The sequence below is a fragment of the Myiozetetes cayanensis genome, unplaced genomic scaffold (assembly GCF_022539395.1).
Source record: "Myiozetetes cayanensis isolate MyiCay16 unplaced genomic scaffold, myiCay2020 scf29, whole genome shotgun sequence".
NCBI classification, from domain to species: Eukaryota; Metazoa; Chordata; class Aves; order Passeriformes; family Tyrannidae; genus Myiozetetes; species Myiozetetes cayanensis.
The window spans coordinates 2,201,410-2,219,968 of record NW_026087510.1 but is presented as its reverse complement, the minus strand read 5'-3'; the positions used below and the strand labels follow the sequence as shown (position 1 = coordinate 2,219,968).

At 47.5% G+C, this 18,559-nt stretch overlaps 1 protein-coding gene across 2 annotated transcripts; it reads right to left on the bottom strand.

The window, feature by feature from the left end:
• Positions 1–651: 651 nt before the first annotated feature.
• NFRKB (nuclear factor related to kappaB binding protein) lies at positions 652–18,084 on the bottom strand. Of its 2 annotated transcripts, none has more exons than XM_050323092.1 (26): positions 18,032–18,084; positions 17,236–17,377; positions 16,663–16,864; positions 16,454–16,581; positions 15,496–15,670; positions 15,202–15,303; positions 14,603–14,676; positions 14,132–14,216; positions 13,711–13,891; positions 13,402–13,510; positions 12,821–12,947; positions 11,894–11,944; positions 10,871–10,950; positions 10,746–10,786; positions 10,261–10,321; positions 9,363–9,537; positions 8,955–9,061; positions 8,373–8,496; positions 7,986–8,062; positions 7,125–7,345; positions 6,360–6,678; positions 5,527–5,745; positions 4,307–5,086; positions 3,367–3,473; positions 2,479–2,614; positions 652–1,790 (listed from the first exon to the last, which is right to left on the bottom strand). In XM_050323092.1, exons 2-26 carry the CDS (start codon positions 17,356–17,358, stop codon positions 1,665–1,667), a joined length of 3,930 nt encoding a protein of 1,309 aa, XP_050179049.1. In that variant the 5' UTR covers positions 17,359–17,377; positions 18,032–18,084; the 3' UTR covers positions 652–1,664. The 2 variants fall into 2 exon arrangements, with proteins under 2 accessions (XP_050179049.1, XP_050179050.1); XM_050323093.1 differs by having other exon boundaries at positions 10,261–10,318.
• Between the last annotated feature and the right edge of the window lie 475 nt (positions 18,085–18,559).

Below are 18,559 nucleotides of genomic sequence, written 5' to 3'. Positions count from 1 at the left end.
AGGGCCCCAAGAGATGCAGGTTTCTTGTTTTGTTTAACTTCATTCTGCCAAAGCCTCCTCTGTCCTGGGAGAAATACAGGATTGACAGAAATCCAAGGGGCTTCACCCTGTAACCATTTTTCAGCACCTGATTGTAGGTTAATCAGTAATTTATTAATTATGAACAGAACATAGCAGGATTATCTTGATTTTGAATTTAGAGGCTTTTTCACATAAGCAATACCAGGAAGTTGCTCGTTGTCTCTTTAATTTCTTAATTTAACTTCCCAACTAGAAGGACTTAAGAACACCCTCACCTCCCTCCCTAACCACTTTCTGGTGGCTCCTTAAATGTACAAAACAGGTACAAAACCTGACAAAGCAGGACAGGTGCTCAGAAAACCTTTACCACTCCAAATTCCTGAAGCACATAAACCATCATTCCAGGGCTTGCTTTCACATGCTGAACTCATGTGTCCTGCTCACCCAATATTTACAGCCAGACACCTCTTGTGGAGCAAAACCACATCTTTAAAAAGAGAACTACAAGAGAAACCAGGTTATAAAGAACCATCTTACCAAGAAGATGGACAATCTTTTAGCCAGTAGCAAGCTGGACAATGATTGTACACAAAACACGCTGCACAGAACTGAAAGGAGATGGCAGAGATCTGTAAGGCTTTCTACATTTTTATTCTTCTCCTGGTCCAACACATCTTCAAGGTCATGTCAGAACAGTCACAAAGTCATCTCTGGTATGTGCAAAATTCAAACAAATTTACATAGATCAAACTGTAAAAGGTAAAAACAAAACTAAAGGTGGGGGTCACGGGTTAAAGCATTTCTTCAGAATCCAAGGGACAACAGTTGGGGTGTATTTGAAAACATATTCCAAACTTTTAAAACAAACTGCAGTTTGTTTCCACTGGGTTTATTTGTCGAGGAAAACTAAAAGAGGATCTTTCTGGTGAACATTCCTTTCTGCTGCATTCCCATTTGCTGGCAGACTTGTTCACACAACAGTCTCCTCCTCCTGTCCCTCTCCCCACCACGGTCACTCACTTTGGTACAGCAAAAACCATCTTCACTCTCATCCTGCCTGGGACAGAAACCTGACGTGGATGTGGGAGCTGTTCAGCAGTCTGAGGTCAGAGGGAGGGGGAGGGATTTAAAGGTCTATAAATAGCACACTGACTGTGTCAGGGATCTGCTTCCAGGTTATGTTACAAGCTCTGGTGTCCAAGCCACCGTTCAGTCACTTGGTAACAGCAGTGATGGCCAGACTCCAGCAAAAGGAGGCATCTTCTCCATGGCTTTGAAAAGCCACTGAATCACCCCTCCCGAGTGAGTTTCCCTGCTTAAGGAAGACCCAAGGCAACTGCTTTGTCTACTACCCAAAATGCACAGAAACGGTATTGGCCAAAAGCCCTCTGGGTGGGAACAGAGATCAGGAAGACATTTCTTCATGCCACAGGACCTGGCTTTACAACATCTGGACTGAACTGCAGCTACAGCATCTTTTCCTGTGGAATTTCTACCCAGACATCCCAGTGCATCCCAGACAAGCCCAGGACAGAGCCCAGTCCAGTCCCTATCCATGACTGGTTGGGCAGTCTGGGCTGGATGGATGGAGGACAACGGGCTGGGGGATGTTCTTAGAAAGCGATCCATGTTCAGAGCAGTGTTCACAGCTGATCCTGGGTCTGCTTTGGAGATGGAGCTGTTGTCACAACCACAGTGGAGACTGCTTTAGTAGAGCCAGACACTGTTCCCTGCTGGAGGTGGGAGGCTGGAACTGTTTGAATTCGTACCTGTTTGAAACAGAAGGCAAAAACTCGTGTCAAGAACAACATGGTGACACAAGGGTGGCACGTGCACCATGCTCTGGTAGATGATCTGCTTCTGCTGCCAACTAAAACTCAGTTATATGAACAAGACCAAGCACCAAAACACCTCAGGAGCAGAATCTGTCACAAGATCATTCCATCCACTGTCCACAAGGGATGGTGGCAAGATTAGATTAATTCCAGATTAGAGGGGAAGACTTAAAAACTAGTTTGAATAAAAACCTACAGGTCAACTGCTTTTACAAGTTTTCAGAAGGACTTGGATCCATTGGATCTTCAGACTTGTTACCAGCAGCTCTCAGTGCAGATTAATTCTTTGGAATTACTGAACACTGTTTCCCCAGGCAGAAGGATGATCTGCACAGCAGTGATGTGTTTTCTTCAAGAAACAGCGACCCACAGAAGCCAAAGTACAAAGCACTATGAAAAGTGTTGAGTGTAGAGAAAAATCCTGACAGGATTTTTGGCTTTACAATACTGTCAGTGCTTCCAAAACATTTAAAACCTCCATTTGGATGGAGGAAACGAAAAGGTAGTGATGGACTTCACGTGCCTGTTCTTTTGCTGGAACCCCATGTATCAAGTGTAAAGCCCTCAGGGAGATGCTAAGTCATAAAAAAGCAAACAAAATGATCATTCTAGGTGCTCTCACCTGCGTGGCCTGGCCTTGCTGCTGCAGCTGCTGTAGTTGCTGTGCAGTCAGAAAACTCACAGGCTTGTTCCCAGCAATCAGTTTAGTCCCTGCTGGCATTGTAGTCAGGATGATGTTTCTACCTAACCCACTGATGCTAAGGAAAAATAATTGTTGAAAGGTTAGCAAACAGCACAGCAGGCTCACAAACTGTTCTGCAGTTGCTAGGAGATCACAGTTCTTGCTTCATTTACTCATGATTTTAAGTAGTGGGTTTTTTTCCCCCCAGAAAACAGGCAAATACAGAAGTGACAAATTTATGCCAATATTTATCATTGATAGAGGAGTAATTTATCACACGAATTACACCTCTGACTCTGGACTGAGCACATCACTGGGTTAGTCTGATCTGACCTGAACCCTCCTCAATGCAGAAAGCAGCTAAGTGCTCACTGTTCTGCCTTGAAATATTAACTAAGGGAGACACTATCAGAATTCATGGAAGAATAAACAAGAAGACTTCAACACCTGAATGCCAGAGGAATTTTCACCGAGGCAGTTAACACTTCCCATGCCTCCTGAACGGAGAGGTGGTTTCAGATTATGACATTTTCCAGTGTGTGTCCCTGGGTTAATTCTTGCTCAACCCCACAGAACTGATCTAACAGCTGTTTTCAAAGCCAAGAATGTTTCCCTGTGGTGTATTCACTAGAACCTCCATCTCAGGGCAACCTAAACAAAGACTGTAATCTCATTGCACACACCACACTCAGTTTCTTGCAGCTAATGGACCCATTACAGACAGCAATTCTCTTCCACCCTCTGCTTGCTCGCTCCTCAGGGACCTCCTGAACACAGACCTTCCCCAGCCCAACCCTGAAGCACAACTGTGGGATGGAAAGCACTCACTTGGCCCCGAGGTTGCCCTTGATGATGGGGGCGGTCACCACGCTCTTGCCCTTCACTGGCTGGCTGATCACCGAGAGTGGCACCGTTATCCGCGCTGGGAGCTTACCCTGGGGAAGTGGAAGACACAAGAGGAGCCACAGGGAGTTCAGCAGAGAAACTGCCTGGCAACACACAATTACCACTCAGCTGCTTTGTGGGAGCCCTGGGAGCGCAAACCAACAGCGGCTTTGCTGATGAAATCTGTGCTCCATTTCAGGCTTGTTAAAATTCACCTCTGTTTCATTCACTTCACAGCTGCCCGAGCCCTGAAAACCCACATCATCTTTGCACCACAGGATCCACGATTTTTATCCTCAGCAAACTACCACAGTGTCATTTAGCTTATGGAACTGCCACGATACAGTTTATGGTGCCTTCAGCTTTGGGTGTTAAAGGAGGACATCGGTAAAAAAGTCAAGACAAATAACAAGCACTTCTAGTTCTGAGTATTCTATGACACCATTCCAAGGGAAATTATTCCCAAGGTGTGAGGTAAGGCACTGAGCTGCATGAGGCAGAACTTTGGATACACCAAGTTTATTTCATTCACTTGCCAGAGGGAAAAAGAGAAGCTGTATCTGACTTTTCTGGGGCATTTAGCTACAACTCCAAGACCATGAAATGAGTTGCAGACCCACATCCAGAACACAAGCTGTGGCTGCCCCATCCCTGGGGATGTCCAAGGCCAGGTTGGACAGGGCTTGGAGTAACCTGGTCTAGTGGAAGGTGGGAGGAACAAGATAAGCTTTAAGGTCCCCTCCAACCCAAACCACTCTATGACTCTACCATACTTAACTTGAGCCTGTGTGGATGTGAAGAGAAGTTTTTGGCCATACACCATCAGCACACTGTGGTGCTCCCCTTTGCCTCCCAGCCCCGGGGAAAGCCCAGCACTACTCACTGCCTGGGACGTGGACACCACGGTGGTGCTGACGGGCACCTGCCGCACGGCCGCGGCTCCCGTGCCCAGGGTGATGGGGGTCCCCGCAGCTCCCGAGGCCACGGCCACTGCCTTGGACACCGTGGCGCTCACGGTGGGCAGGGACACAGCCGAGGTGTGGGCTGTGCCAGCCACGCTCACCGCCGAGGACGAGGGCTTGGCGTGAGTAGCTACGGTGATAGTCTGCCCGGCCTTGGGGGGCATCACCCCCAGCCCCTGCACGATCCTTATCGTGGCAGCCGGCTTGGTCTCCGTGGATGCCACCGTGGTGATGGCTTTGCCCTTCTGCTCTGCCACAGCCATGCCCAGGGCGGGCATCAGGCGGAAAGCAGAGCTCGCTGGCTCTGCAGTCTTTAGGTCAGGAGTCACTTTGACCACCGTGCTCCCAGCCGGGCTGGAGGAGGCAGGAGTGGCCGTGCTGGTCTTGGCCGGAGACTCAGCAGCCTGCACAGGGTTGGACGTCACGTGCAAAGTGGCAGAGATGCCCTTCCCCCCAGCGCTGCTCCCCGCAGCCGCCGTGAAGAGGTCCTGGGTGAGTTTGACGGTGGTGACCTGGGACTTGGCCAGGGTGGCCATCATGTCGGGGGTGATGCGCAGCACCGTCTGCCCCTTGGCGTCCGTGGTGATGGAGGACGGCGGCAGGCGCAGCACGTCCTTGCCCTGGATGCGGAAGTTGGTGGCCGTGAGGGGGATGCCACTGCCAGCCTGCGCCTTCACGCCGAGCTGGCCTGTAATAGCCACCTGGGAGAGAGCAGAGAAACGGCTCTGTGAACCAGCACACGGCCCAAGGCACGCTCAGAGCACAGCTTCCCAACAGCACGATGTTTGCTCACGTCAGGATCGGAGCGGAGTGACACTGGCACGCAGGACACTGCTGAAAACAGTCCTGCTTGAGTATCAGAGGGCATTCCCAAACCCACATAACATAGGAAATACCGTGGTGCTGGTTTCTTTTCCAAGTGAGACGAATGAAAGATCACTAAAGAACCTCCACAAACACATCTTTCACCTGCACGTGGAAACAGGGCTCAAACACACCCAACCAGCAATGCCTAAATCTGCACAGTCCGTAACTCACACACCACTCACACCAGTGCTCACATCTGCACAACACATCTGTCCCAGCAAGCAGGCAACAACGGGGTTGTGGAGCCCAATTCCTGTCTCTCCCTCCCTCTCACCTGCTTGATGATGTTCTGGCCAGCCACGTTCTGGATGACAGTGGTGGAGGAGGTGCTGGCAGCAGAGCTGCCCGGGGAGCTGGTCACTGGCTTCACAGCAGGGCTGGGAGCTGCAGGCAGCCCTGTCACAGTGATACCTGCCTGCCCTGCCACGGAGCCTGCTGCTCTCTGCACCTGCACAGGGCTGCTCTGAGCTTTTACTGGCAGAGTCATCACAGCCTACAGGAGACAGGGAGGAAGCCTATGAGCAGAATAACACACTGTGAACAGTCTAGTCCTCTTTGGATTGCACCTCAGCATTCAAATTACTGCTTTCTACAACTATCTGAAAGCAGGTTGTGGTGAGGTGAGGGCTGTGCTCTTCTCCTGAGTAACAGGTGGCAGGACAAGAGGAATTGGCCTCAAGTTGCACTGGGGAGGTTTAGGTTGGATATTAGGAAACATTTTTTCACAGAAAGGGTTGTAAAGCATTGGATGTGGGGTCACCATCCCTGGATGTGACACTTGAGGACACGGTTTAGTGGTGAACATAGAAGTGGTGCTGCATTGATGGTTGGGCTTGGTGATCTTGGAGGTCTTTTCCAACCCTAATGATTCTGTGATTCTAAGTTCTATGGACCTTCTAGGTAGTGCACAATTTCATGACGTCAGATAAAAAGGCAGAGGGGTGAAAAACAGAGCACTGAACAATATTGTTTATGTGAAACTGTTTCTGTGCTGTTGCTCTGCAGTCACTGCGTGCTCCAGGCGTGCACAGAATGCCTGTGCACCGCACCAGAGCACCAGAAGTCGTCAGATCAGATGTCAGAGCTACTCCACTGCTTCCAACTCACCTGAGGCACCACTTTGGTTTGCGTGGCTGTGGCTGGAACGCGGATTTGAGGCACTGACGTGGGCTGCTGCTGCTGCTGTTGCTGCTGTTGCTGCTGCTGCTGTTGCTGCTGCTGCTGGGTCACCACGGGGGCCTGCTGGGACACTGGTGGGAGGCTGGACGGGGCAGTGACCACCCGCACCTGCGGCAGCCCCGAGGAGCCTCCGTGAGCCACCACGCGTGGGGCGGGCGGTGCCGGCCCGGGCTGTGCCGGAGAGCTCTGAGGAGTGGAGAGCAACGTGCCCAGCTGTGGCATGGTGGGGGATGACACCAGGAGGACACTGCGGGAAAGAGGGAGGCAGGAGGTCAGCAAAGAAATGTGGGAAATTCACAGAATCATTGAGGTTGGAAAAGACCTCTGAGATAATCGAGTCCAACCTTTGATCCCCACCCTGTCCCCCAGCCCAGAGCACTGAGTGCCATGGCCAGGCCTTCCTTGGACACCTCCAGGGATGGGGACTCCAACACCTCCCTGGGCAGCCCCTTCCAGTGCCTGACCACCCTTTCAGTGAAGAAATTCCTCCTGATGTCCAACCTGACCCTCCCCTGGCACAGTTGGAGGCCGTTCCCTCTCCTCCTGTGCCTTGTTCCTTGGGAGCAGAGCCCGACATCCCCGGCCTCCTTTTCTCCAGGCTGAGCCCCCCCCGCTCCCTCATAACTGAATGACACAAATTACTGAAAAACAACCACCAACATTCCCAAGTGATGCAGGAGACAGAAGCAGTACCTCTGGCTGGGTTTTGCTGGCTCTGCCCCAGCACTGGATACACTCTTGCTGACTGCAGGCACTGGAGGGGGTGAAATGGGTGTTGGTGGCAATGCTGGCGCAGTTGGTGTCACAGGAGTCACGGGAGTTGGTGGCATGCTGGAGTCACTGAGGCTCAGCTGGCTGGGCTCTGCTGTGCTGCTGGGCAGGGCTTTCACAGCACCCTCCTTGCTGCTCGACTTCTGCAAAGGAACCACAGCCAGCACCTCAAAAACTGGCACTGCTGCACCCTGGAGTGGGCTGAGCACTTTAACGTGAGTTCTCTATGGCTATGAATGAGGAAATCAAACATGAATGACTGTCTGCCTTCCCCAGCTGCAGCCATGGATCAGTTGGGGTGTTTGGCTGCTCCTGTCCTCAGGGAAAAGTGCACCTCAGCTGTGGCAAACATTCAGATTTCCATCTTGGTTAATGTGCCAGCAGAAAGTACTTTGGAGAGATTTGGTATCAGTAACAACAAAAAGATATCCAAGCCCTGACAGCTCCAGCACAGCAAGGGAGAGTGTGTGTTCCATACACCCTGCTGATTAACCTCAAAACTAGATCTGAAAAACCACCCCTATGATAGGGAGCAAAATGAATTCCACTGACCTCTCTGCTGAGTTAACAAGGATAGCAGTGGAAGCTGAATGGAGGAAAAGTTCCCTCTTTCTCTCTTGATTTTGTGCACTGGTGCCAGATATTCATATACATCATGAATTGCTAACTCAAATGTGGGAATTTTCATCACCCACTATGGATGCAGAATTTATGGATCAAATTGAGTCCAATCTCCTTCCCAATCCCAAAAGCAGCTGTGCAAAACTGAGCAAAGAAATCTACCACTTTAGCTGGAGGTTTTGGCTTCTGAAGAGCTTTCTTGGCCTTTGCTGCAGCAGCTTGAGCGTGGTGGATCCGTTCTGCAAGGACAAATTACTGGTTAGATTAATTCATGAACACAAGCAAACTGATTTAAGGAGGAGGCCAATTTAGGCCTGTAAATTCATCTTCAGACAAGGAATTACACAGTCATGTAATAATGCAAAGAAAAATACCAAGTAAAATTAGTCAAAAAGGCTGACAATAAGACATAAGAAGTTGTGAATGAACATACACCTGCAGTTCTCGTACATGGGATACTGTTTTTCAAACAGACCCTTCACAGTGACACACTGCTCTACAAGACTGGTTATAAACATTTTAAATTCTTATGGGATCCCCAAGGCTCACCAAACTCTTCCTCACTCCTGTCCCGGTGCAGGTAGATCCACAACTTGCGCCCGATGTCGTACTTCACGCAGGGATCTTTCTCGTAATGCAGTCGATCCAAAGCACCACTGACAACAGTGTTAACCTGGAAGTTCAGAATTCACACATTACAAGGTGCCTCTGGCTGGGCTGGCCAAAATTCATCAATAAAAAAAGCCATCCTATTTCGTACAAAACCTGTATAAGCTGTGAGCAGTGTCCACCTGAGTGGGACCAACTGAGAGCAGATGCTGCAGCACAGGATACTGTTTGTCATCTTGGATTAAATGGAGCTTCCACCAAAGCTAAAAGCTTGGAAAATGGACTGTTTCTGAATCTAAAACGGGAGCAGCTCTATGACAGAGTGTTAATTCTGTGGCTTTTCTAGCTGTTTTTTCATCATCCAGAGTTTGGTGCAGATTTGCAGCAGCTCAGAGTGGCACACAGTTCCCTTTTGCCAATCAGAGCAGCAGAAAATTATTGGGCCTTAGCCCCTGAATACTGCCTGGGTCTATGCAGTGTATTCTTAGGAGAATCTGAGGCCAGACATGACATCCAACTTACCTGAGCACTGGTGACATCTGGAGCCAGGAACTGGGAATCTTTGAGCAGCTCACAGATTTCAGCACGAGTTCCTTCTCCGTTAGGAAGGCGAGCAGCAGCATCACGGACTGGAACACAAAGCCAGAGCTTAAACCTTCCAGCTGTATTCACGGTACTCCAGCAGGTGCATGTTGGGATTGCTCTATTTCCCCTGCTCTCACTAAAATCTAGTTCCTATATTCCCTCAGAAATATGAGAGGTTATAAAGGGCTATTTTAAAATACATCAGCTGTGCCAGCTTTGTGCTAGGAGTGATAAACGTGGGGAACAGCACCCAACCCCACCTTAGATTCCTGAAGTCATTGTTCAGAGGGGCGGGGGGGAGATATTTTCCTTCTTGAAAATAAACTGTTTTGGCCATCACCTTACCAAGGGACAGGATGGTGACATATGCTGGTCTGTCTGAGCGCAGCAGGGAATGTTCTCGAGCTTTGTTCAGGGAGGTTTCCTTGTCAAACACCCCCTTCACGGGTCCAACGACGGACTCAAAGCCGTGCATGCGGAAGGTGAAGGCTTTGTGGGGTTGGCTGTAACGGTACCGCTCCTGGGGGGGAGGGACAAGAGCACTGAGTTTAGCAGGCAACTGTCACAAAAGCCTTGCAGACTTGTTACCATTCCCTAGAGAGAGCTTTTTTTAAATGTAAGGCTCAAAGAAAAACAAAAACTACTTCAAACAAAATACTAAGCACCCCCTAACCAAGGTGTGCAGGTGCAAGACAGTTGGTTTATTGTCAAGCAGCTGCACAGATTAGAGGTGCCAGAGATAGAAGAGATACACCTTCTGCCCAGCAAACACCCCTTCCCCCTCCTCCTCTACTCCAGCAACATTTAAAGAACCCCCATCATGTATTTATCCTGTAATTCCCACTTGCATCTACTGCAAACAAGACAACTCAGTGTATGGGTGCACTTATTGACACTTATTTTCTGCTTGTACTCATACATGCCCAAAAAAAGAGAGACAAGTCATCCTCCTGTGCTGAGGGATGGAAAAGGAGACAGAAATATTGGCACTACCAACTGACACCACCAATTTAAATGAATTTTGCCCCAAACCCACTGGAAATACTGGTTTTGAAGCAGCTACATTGTCAGCAAGTTTTATGTAAGGCCAAGATACCGACTTCGAGGTAGAAGAAAAATACTAATCCTTCACATTAACTAAGTTTGTGTAGAGTATAAACTGCCATCCCACACAAATTCTCCTGTTTCAGTGGACAACTGTTTCAACAGTGTGCCTTAAAAATTAAGGAGCTTCACTTCTTACCTGCTCCTGAAACACCCGTTTCTCCTCTCCCGTGCTAGGCCGGACCACATAGTCAGTCCTTCTGAAACAAAGGGCACCGTCAGCTCTCAGCACAACAAGCCCACAACAAACCCAAAGACATCCCAAAGGATTAGACACCTCATCCTTCTGCAAATTCTTCTGAACAAATTCTGGAAGCGTTTATGGTAACATAAGTAAGTCCTGCAGAGATCTTAAAATATGCACCTGAAGGCAAGCAAGGACTGTAAATAATCCCATTATCAGGACCTAAGGTAGATTACAGCTTTGCTTGATAATCTATGCAAAGCTGGAGAAAATCAGTTGACTTTATGAAATCCAGTTACTGCATTTATAAAATCAAACTATCAGGTTTCCTCCTGACTCATGATGTAAAATTGTTTTACTTTAAGATGCAGAGGTGCAAGGATCAAACCTCCCAGCTTCAGCAGCACTGCAAAAGCTTTCAGGGAGTGTTATACACTTACACTCTGGGCAGTGGCATGGCATCAGAGCTGTCTTCATTTTCCTATAGAGAAAGAGAGCAATGTCAGTGTTGGAGAGAACCCAGTCAGGTTTTGTGTTGCTAGGAGGTGATTTTTGTCTGACTCACTTTGAAGAAAGTCTGGTCTTTGGTCTCCAACCAGAGATGAAACAGTGCTGCCAATTCCTTCTCATGATCTTGGTATGTACCTAGTAAGAAATCAGGAAAAATTAGAAACAGAAGACTTAATTGTTATAAAGCTTGTACCTCCCAGTCATCTCCTGCTTCCTCCCCCTCTCAATGCATCACCAGTCACAAGGCATCTTCCCCACTTCACAGATGCTCCAACTGCAACACCTGAACACATCCAGGCTTAGGAGAATACTAAACTCCAGTGATTCTCCTGTGTCAGTACAAAGGATGGAGCTTCAACTCCTGGCACAGCAGGCAAGGTGCTGTTTGAGACACAGACACCTGGTTCCCACTCTCCAAAGTAATCCCAGTCACTGAGTCCACGAGCAGAAACACGTGCCCACAAAACCTCCACCTAAATTAGGGGAGGAACCAGAGGAATACATTCCTGACTCCAAACCTCTGCCAGTTTAGGCCTGCAAATATGATCACTGGAATCACTGTAGTTAAGAACAAAAAGCTCTGCCTTGTAGCTAAAGGAATGAACATAAACACAAGACACCTGTAATTCAGTCAGTATGAGCTTGGGCACCTTGGTCATCAATTTGCTCTTTGGTGCCCACTTTTAAGAATTTGAATAGTATCAGTCTGCTCCACAGCGAGGCTTAATTCATTTGTAATTGTAATAATCAGTAATTACTCTGACCAGTCAGAAGGTATGCTCTACATGAGGGAAAATATGAAGGTGTTCAGATCGATTTGAAGGGTGACAAACATGTTTAAGTCAGCAACATGAAGAGATACAGCCCAGTGCCTTTGCTCATTTATGATCTGTCTGCTGGTGATGCTGATGTCTTGTGAAAAACCTCGAATCAAAAACATATTTTAGCTCAGCTGAAAGAAAAGAAAAGGCCTAACAGCTCTGCCTGTGCTTCTCTGCAGGCTGCAGCACTCTGAAAAGTGGAGAAAATAACAAACCTTGGCTATAGCAGAAACCACAGCAGAGCACCAGGTACTCACCAACCAATTTCCACTGCTGAGTTTTTTCCTTGAATTCAACAAAAGGAGCATCTGCAATGGAAAATGTGCATGTCAGAGACATCAGCCAATGGTCCAAGCCCAAAATCCTGCTGGGGTAATGCAAATGCTCGAGTTGGGCTCACAGTGGCAGAGCATTTGAAGTGACTGTGTAAGTGCACCCCTGAATTTATCCTTGCCCAAAGGGAAGGGGAGCATTTCAGAGTATGAGGGCAAGCACGAGGAAGGAACAGAACAGGATAATAAGCCTTCCATCAACAGGCTGTCAGCTGAGAGCCTGCTCATGCTGTGAGACACCAGGGACTGTTACTGCGAGTGAAACTCTGAATGTTCCTGGGCTCATGGGAAGCAAACTCGGGATTTACAGCATTTACCAGCACTATGGAGAACATGCTGCAAGGCCACTGCAATCTACCCTCTCCCTGCCTTCAAAACTTCCCACTAAGCAAATCACACCCACAGAGTAATTTAGTTTGAAAGGAAGGCCTGAAACTCAGGTGGTCCAAGCTGGGCCAACTCCCTGTTTCAGTGGATTGCTCAGGGCGATCCAGGTTATTTTTTATCATCTCCAAAGACAACCACGATGGCTTTACACCGTGGGGAAGAGATTAATTCCTTCCAGCTTCAAACATGCCCGAAGCCATGATGTGAAGAGGGGAAATTGTCTGTCTAAAGGCAATGTTCACACGCATTTTCACATGCTTGGGAATCAAGCTGGGGCTTAGCTACTATCCACAAGTCAACCACAATCAGGACATGTAAGTTATAAAGCTTAGCACAGAAACAGCCAGCAACACAATGATTCATTGTGGTGATGAATTAGAGGTTTATTTTTTATTTTTATATAAACCAGCACTGATTGGAACAGAAGAACAAGCACCATTAAGTATTTTTAACAGCTATTCTTACCTCTGCTGTCACCTGCCAAGTACTGCAAGGCAGGCAAAACCAGTTCAGACCAGTTAGGGGCAAATGAAAACCAGTTATTTAGTGCACTGGCGTGAGAAGATTGCCAATCAAGAACTTTATCTTCAAGCTGAAGAGAAAAAGGAAATATTTCATTAATGATCTCACACTTTAAACTATGATTGTTTCCACAGAAAACAAACCAGCTAAACACATTCAGGAGACAGAAAGATTTTTATACATGTAAGAAAAATGACCCAACCTTTTCAAGTAACTGTAACATGGCATTTTAAACAAACACTTGCCCATCTCTGCCCTTAATATACAGAATATATCTAACTGTGATCTACAGAATGAGTATGGAATGACTTATGGATTCAACTGATTAAATTCATGAAACATGTTAAAAACAGAATGTGGTAGCACTCCCATATGGTTTAATTTCTTTACTATGTAATCTACATCTTAATATAATTTACAGCAAGACAACTCTGGAGAAAAGTCACTATTACATAGCTATAAACCCCTCTATCCTTCAATGTTCCTTCCTGCAAAGATTCCTAGTTAAGTGGGGGGTTCTTTACCACTGAGAGAGTAGCAGGTCCTTCCAGAAACAGTATCTCCAAAAGAAGGTAAAAGAAGCTGGATGATATTTCATTTATTTCAAGGCATGGTTTCACGTCTTCAAGAGGTCTTCAAATGAAAGAGAACACAGGCAGAGTAAATTCTCTGAGTAAGCATTCACCTTCATATACCAAGATGAACACCAGACATTTCACACATCCCAAGCTGCACAAAAGCACAGCCTGCAACAGTCCCACAAAAACCTGAGCTGTAACATCTGCTGCTCCCTCCATCCCTGCAAGGTGTTCAGGGCCCTCTGCAGCACTTACTCCTCTTTGATGGACGACAGAGGGAGGGGGGAAAGATCCTGAGACATTGGTGGGATTCCATCCGCACTGCCAAGAGAGTCAGGTAAGTCTTCCACCTCAGATTTAATAACCTTCAGCTTCTTTTTCTTCTTATCCTCCTTCTCCTTCACCTTTTTCTTGAGAGTCGCGAGGTCGTACAAGGCTTTAGATATAAGAAAAGGTCGAAAGAATAACTAAAATACTTCTTACAATATTTCAGTGAGAGCCATTAACTAGCTATTTAAACACATATCCAGAAATGCATGTTGTGTGCAACTCATTCACACATCACTCGTTCCACCTCCCCAGTCATTGCCACGAATCTTTAGTTTTCCCTACAAAAGAAAACCTCCAGTTTTTAAACCAACGTATATAAAACTAAAAAGGCAAAGGATCCACCGACCTGCTAAGGAGCCTTTCCTGCCAGCATTCACTCGAGTCATGATGTCCTCCAGGGTCAGGTCTGTCGTGACCAGATCAGGGTGATCCTACACAGGACAGTGGGGCAGAAATTAAACTGGGAAAGGACATGGTGTTAAGACAGGAGCAAGGGTGCAGAACTACCTAAGTATGGAAATGCCCCAAACTTATTCAGGATCAGCTTATAAAGCTGTTTACTGCAACAAAAGCTGGGAAGTCTTTTAACCATGAAATCAAACATTTTTTCTCTCCAAAACATGTAATCAAAATTACAAAATCCTTCTAACCAGATAAGCATAAGCAGGACCTGCATCTGTACACTAACAATTAAGCTCAGGTTATGGTAAAGGGCTGGAGGGTGGCTGCACACAAAAAATAGCAATCATATTGAACTTTATGGCTAACAGAGAAAAGACTAAAGGATAAAATGCAGTCCCAGACTTTGACATCTTACAGGCTGACGTTTTCGTTTCTCGTGGTGCTTCTTCAACATCATCTTCAAATCACTTTCCCCAAGTTCTATCTTGTCTGCAATGAAAAAGATTTCAGATATTATTTGCATAGTACTCCCCTACTGTTACTTTGCAGACTTCTTAGAATGACATTTTCTATCCATTCTCATGTCCAGCAATCTCCAAATTTCAATAACTAATTTACTAACTTCTTATTTGAATTTCATTCACTCCTTTGTTTCAGTGCTTCCTTGGGTCACCAGATTTCATTTCTGATGCAGCCATAGAAGTGAAAAGAATCCAGAATCAGCTTGAAGGGTTTGCAGACTGGGATTCCTAAATGTTTTGAACTGGACTGTGCTAATGCTTCACCCATTAAAGCCAGAATACAACAGAGCAATTGGCAGCATTACACAAATTGTGACCCTTGTGTTAAAATACTACTGCTATAAAACTGAGAGAAGAACCAACTGTTGTGTTGACTGCAGAAACAAAGCATTACAAGTTTTCATCAAACAATACATTTTCAAGCTGATTTCTTGCAAGGTCTCAAAGTAATTTTCCCCTTTAAATCTGTACTGGCCCCTGGTTTGGTTCTCACCTGCTGTTTTCATGTCTGAGGTTGACAACGTGGGGATCACTCTCAGGGGAACTGGTGGACTTGAACAACGTGCTGGAGAACTTGGAGGCCAAGAGATTAGTTCTAAAACAGAGAAATAAATTTACTTCTGCAAGATTTAGAACCAGTCTAACTCTGCTACCTCATGTTCATTAGATCACAGCCAGTAAAACCAGAGTCCAGATTTCATCGCTCTGTCAGAGACACTGTCCCCACATCAAAAATGTGTCTTTCTCTGTTCACACCTCGAGACTTTAGTTCAGCCCAGGGCATTACCTTCTTCATCAGAAGACAAGGCAGTGTCTCCACACTCCTCTTTCACCTCCCTCAGGATTTTCAGGTAGCGCCGGTGTGCCCGTCTGTCTCGTTCCTCCGAGTCGTACGTTGATGGGAAGTGCCTTCTCCTCAGGGTCATCTCAGGGCCTCCTTTCCTGGCCAATTCCAGCAAGTGCTGGAAGAAGAGATTCACGTGACATTAGCTGTGCCAGTTGTGGTTCTTTAAGCCAGGACAGGTAAGCTCAGCTCAGGTATTTCCAGTAAGGCTCCCATGCTGTCAGCACCTCAGTCCTGTGTAAGGGAACCCTTAGGAAGGATCAGTATCTGCCACATACAGGGTTTTAAACCCAGCATTTTAAACCATCAAAAAAGCAAGGCAAAGTTTCTGCCCCTTCATCTGCACACACAATAGTATCTGTCATTTGGGAAGAACGTAGGCATTGGTGTGAGATGTAGTTTCCTTGCCACATATGTAACACAGACTACGGAATATTGTCTCATTTAAAGAAAACATTTTTACCCCTTATGGCTACAGAGGAAATAAATTCCTATGTATTCTGTATTGTTGCCCAGAGAAGCTGTGGCTGCCCATTCCTGCAAGTGTTCAAGGCCAGGAGCAACCAGGTCTAGTGGAAGGTGTCCCTTCTGGGATTCTTTGACTCTACTTCCCATTCTATTCCCTACAGGGCATTTTATAAGACAACTTTTTCACTTTCATCCACACATCCCACACGCTTCAATGTCTTAAATGCAATAAAAGACAAGTGAGCAAGTATTTACAACAAACTGGCAGCAATTAGCTCACAGAAGTATCCACAGAGGAAGACTTCCTCAGGGATTTACTGGCATTAGAGTTTTGTATCTACATAGTTTGTAACTAGGCATTTAGCAATTGTACTTGTTTCAAAGTAGCAGAAATGGTAAGAAACAAAGGCAGAGTGAGTTGTGGCAGACTCACGTTGCGGGAGGTGAGGATCTGCTTGAGCAGCCTGTAGAAATACTGCTGCTGGGCCCGCAGGTACCGCTTGTACTGCGACTTGTAGCACAGCTGCCGGTACTTCACCACCTCGGGGTTGAAGTGTCCATCTGCCACAGAGACAACACACACCTGAGGCGTCACTGCTGCCTCACAGCTTCCCCCCCAAGCCCACCCAGAGGCTCACTGACCTCGGAAGAGTTTCTGGGCGATGTGCAGCGGGTTCCCGAACCGAAAGTTCTCCCCGCCAAACAGCGCCAAGATGAGTTTGTTCTGGTGCTCCCGGTTGTTCTCGGGGAAGTGAGGCAGGAATTTCTTCAGGTGCTCCTGCTGCGCATCTGTCAGGACCTCCTGCCACGTGGACAGGCTGACAACGTCGAAGAAGATCTCAGGCTAAAGGAAGCAAGAAAAAGCAGTGAAGGAAACGCATCCAGGTCCTTGGGGCTTTCTGTGGTGAATTAGCACCAGCCACGAGACAGTGTCTCACTAACTGCAGAAACAGCACAGCACAAAGAGGAAAGGGGAGGAAACTGATACTACTAACAACCAGAAAACTTTCTTAAAAGCAACTTTTAAATAAGAACATAACACAATTGATTCAGAAGATGTTTTCTTGAGATTAATCAAGGCCCTTTTTGACGCCTTTCCCAGGGCAGTCAGAAACATCTCCCCTCTTTTCAGTTTGCTCTGTAACCCTCCCCGAGGGAGTTAAACATGCTTTTAACCCTGATTATGAGAAGTTACAGTGTCTCAGCACTACTCACGTCCTCCAGCAGGTCCTCGGGCAGGCTGACCCTGGTGGTGCCCAGCATGCAGTCCTCCATGATCCGGCTGCCATTGCCCTCCAGCTCCAGGGGGTCCGTGAGCATGTGGTCCAGGGAGTCCATCCTTCACCCCCTCCTGCTCCTGCACACGGAGAATAAAGCCCTGACCAACCAAAAATGCCAAACCCAGACACGCCCCACTCTCAGGTGAGGAATGGCTGAGAAGCCACCTTTGACGGGTGGTTGTCGAAATGCAACCTTATGACACTGGGCTGCAATGTATATACATATATAACAAGATATTTTTAATATATACACCTGCATTAAAATGTAATCTTCAATTACAACACATATATTATATATATATCTATTTTTATATAAAAATTTACTCTTCAATTACAACACAGGTCACGCCAACAGAGCCATCACAGGGTTGTTTTATTCCCTGGAAAAGCCCTCAGGCTTTCCCAGACAGGGAGTACCAGGCAGACTGGGAAGCACAGGTGACCCACTCGCTTCCCACCTGCAGGAACTGCTTTCAGCACTGCGAAACACCACGAAAAACCGCATTTAGACCCCGGGAGCGGTTTTAAGGCGCAGAACCGAAGGTCAGGTCCGAGGCGGGGTCTGCCTCAGGCTGGACGTGCAGCAGCTGTGACAGGGCCAAGCGGCGCGCTCCGACACAGCCGGGCGGCTCCGGGCCGGGAGGAAACGCACGAAACACGCGGGGCGAGAAGAGGACGACATAAAAAAGGCTTAAAGGTGGGAAAAGAGAGAAAATGGGTTTATTTCATACCCTCACGCGGCCCGGACAGAGGCGGAAGGCGGCGGGCACTGCCCGCGCCTGCGCGACCTCCCCACCCCGTCCCACCGCGCCTGCGCGGGGCCGCCCCTCAGGCCGCCATGGCGGGGAGCTGAACGGGGACTATCGCGACAGAGACTATCGCGACAGGGACCATGGTGCGGGGGGAGATTTCCTCGAGCCCCGAGTGCTTAATGACGCCGTGGCGCTCGTGGCAGCTGTTCCGTCCCCTCATGGGCACCCTACTCCACCGAGTTCACCACAGCGGGGCGTTCCGCAGTGGATTCCACAGTGATTTGTGGTTCCCCTGGGGAGTTTAGGTTGGAATTCCATCTTCATCGCTCAGAGGGTCTCCTGGAGGGAAAATGATTCTCTAAGTCTCTCAGGAAAAAAAAAACAAAAAAACCAAAAACAAAAGGTATTTATGGAGTTCTGAAGTCACCTGTCAGTTCTAGGTTTCTGTGGCTTGATTGCAATCCCGTTGATATGCTGCGCTGATACTAATTGTAGTTTAAATTTTAA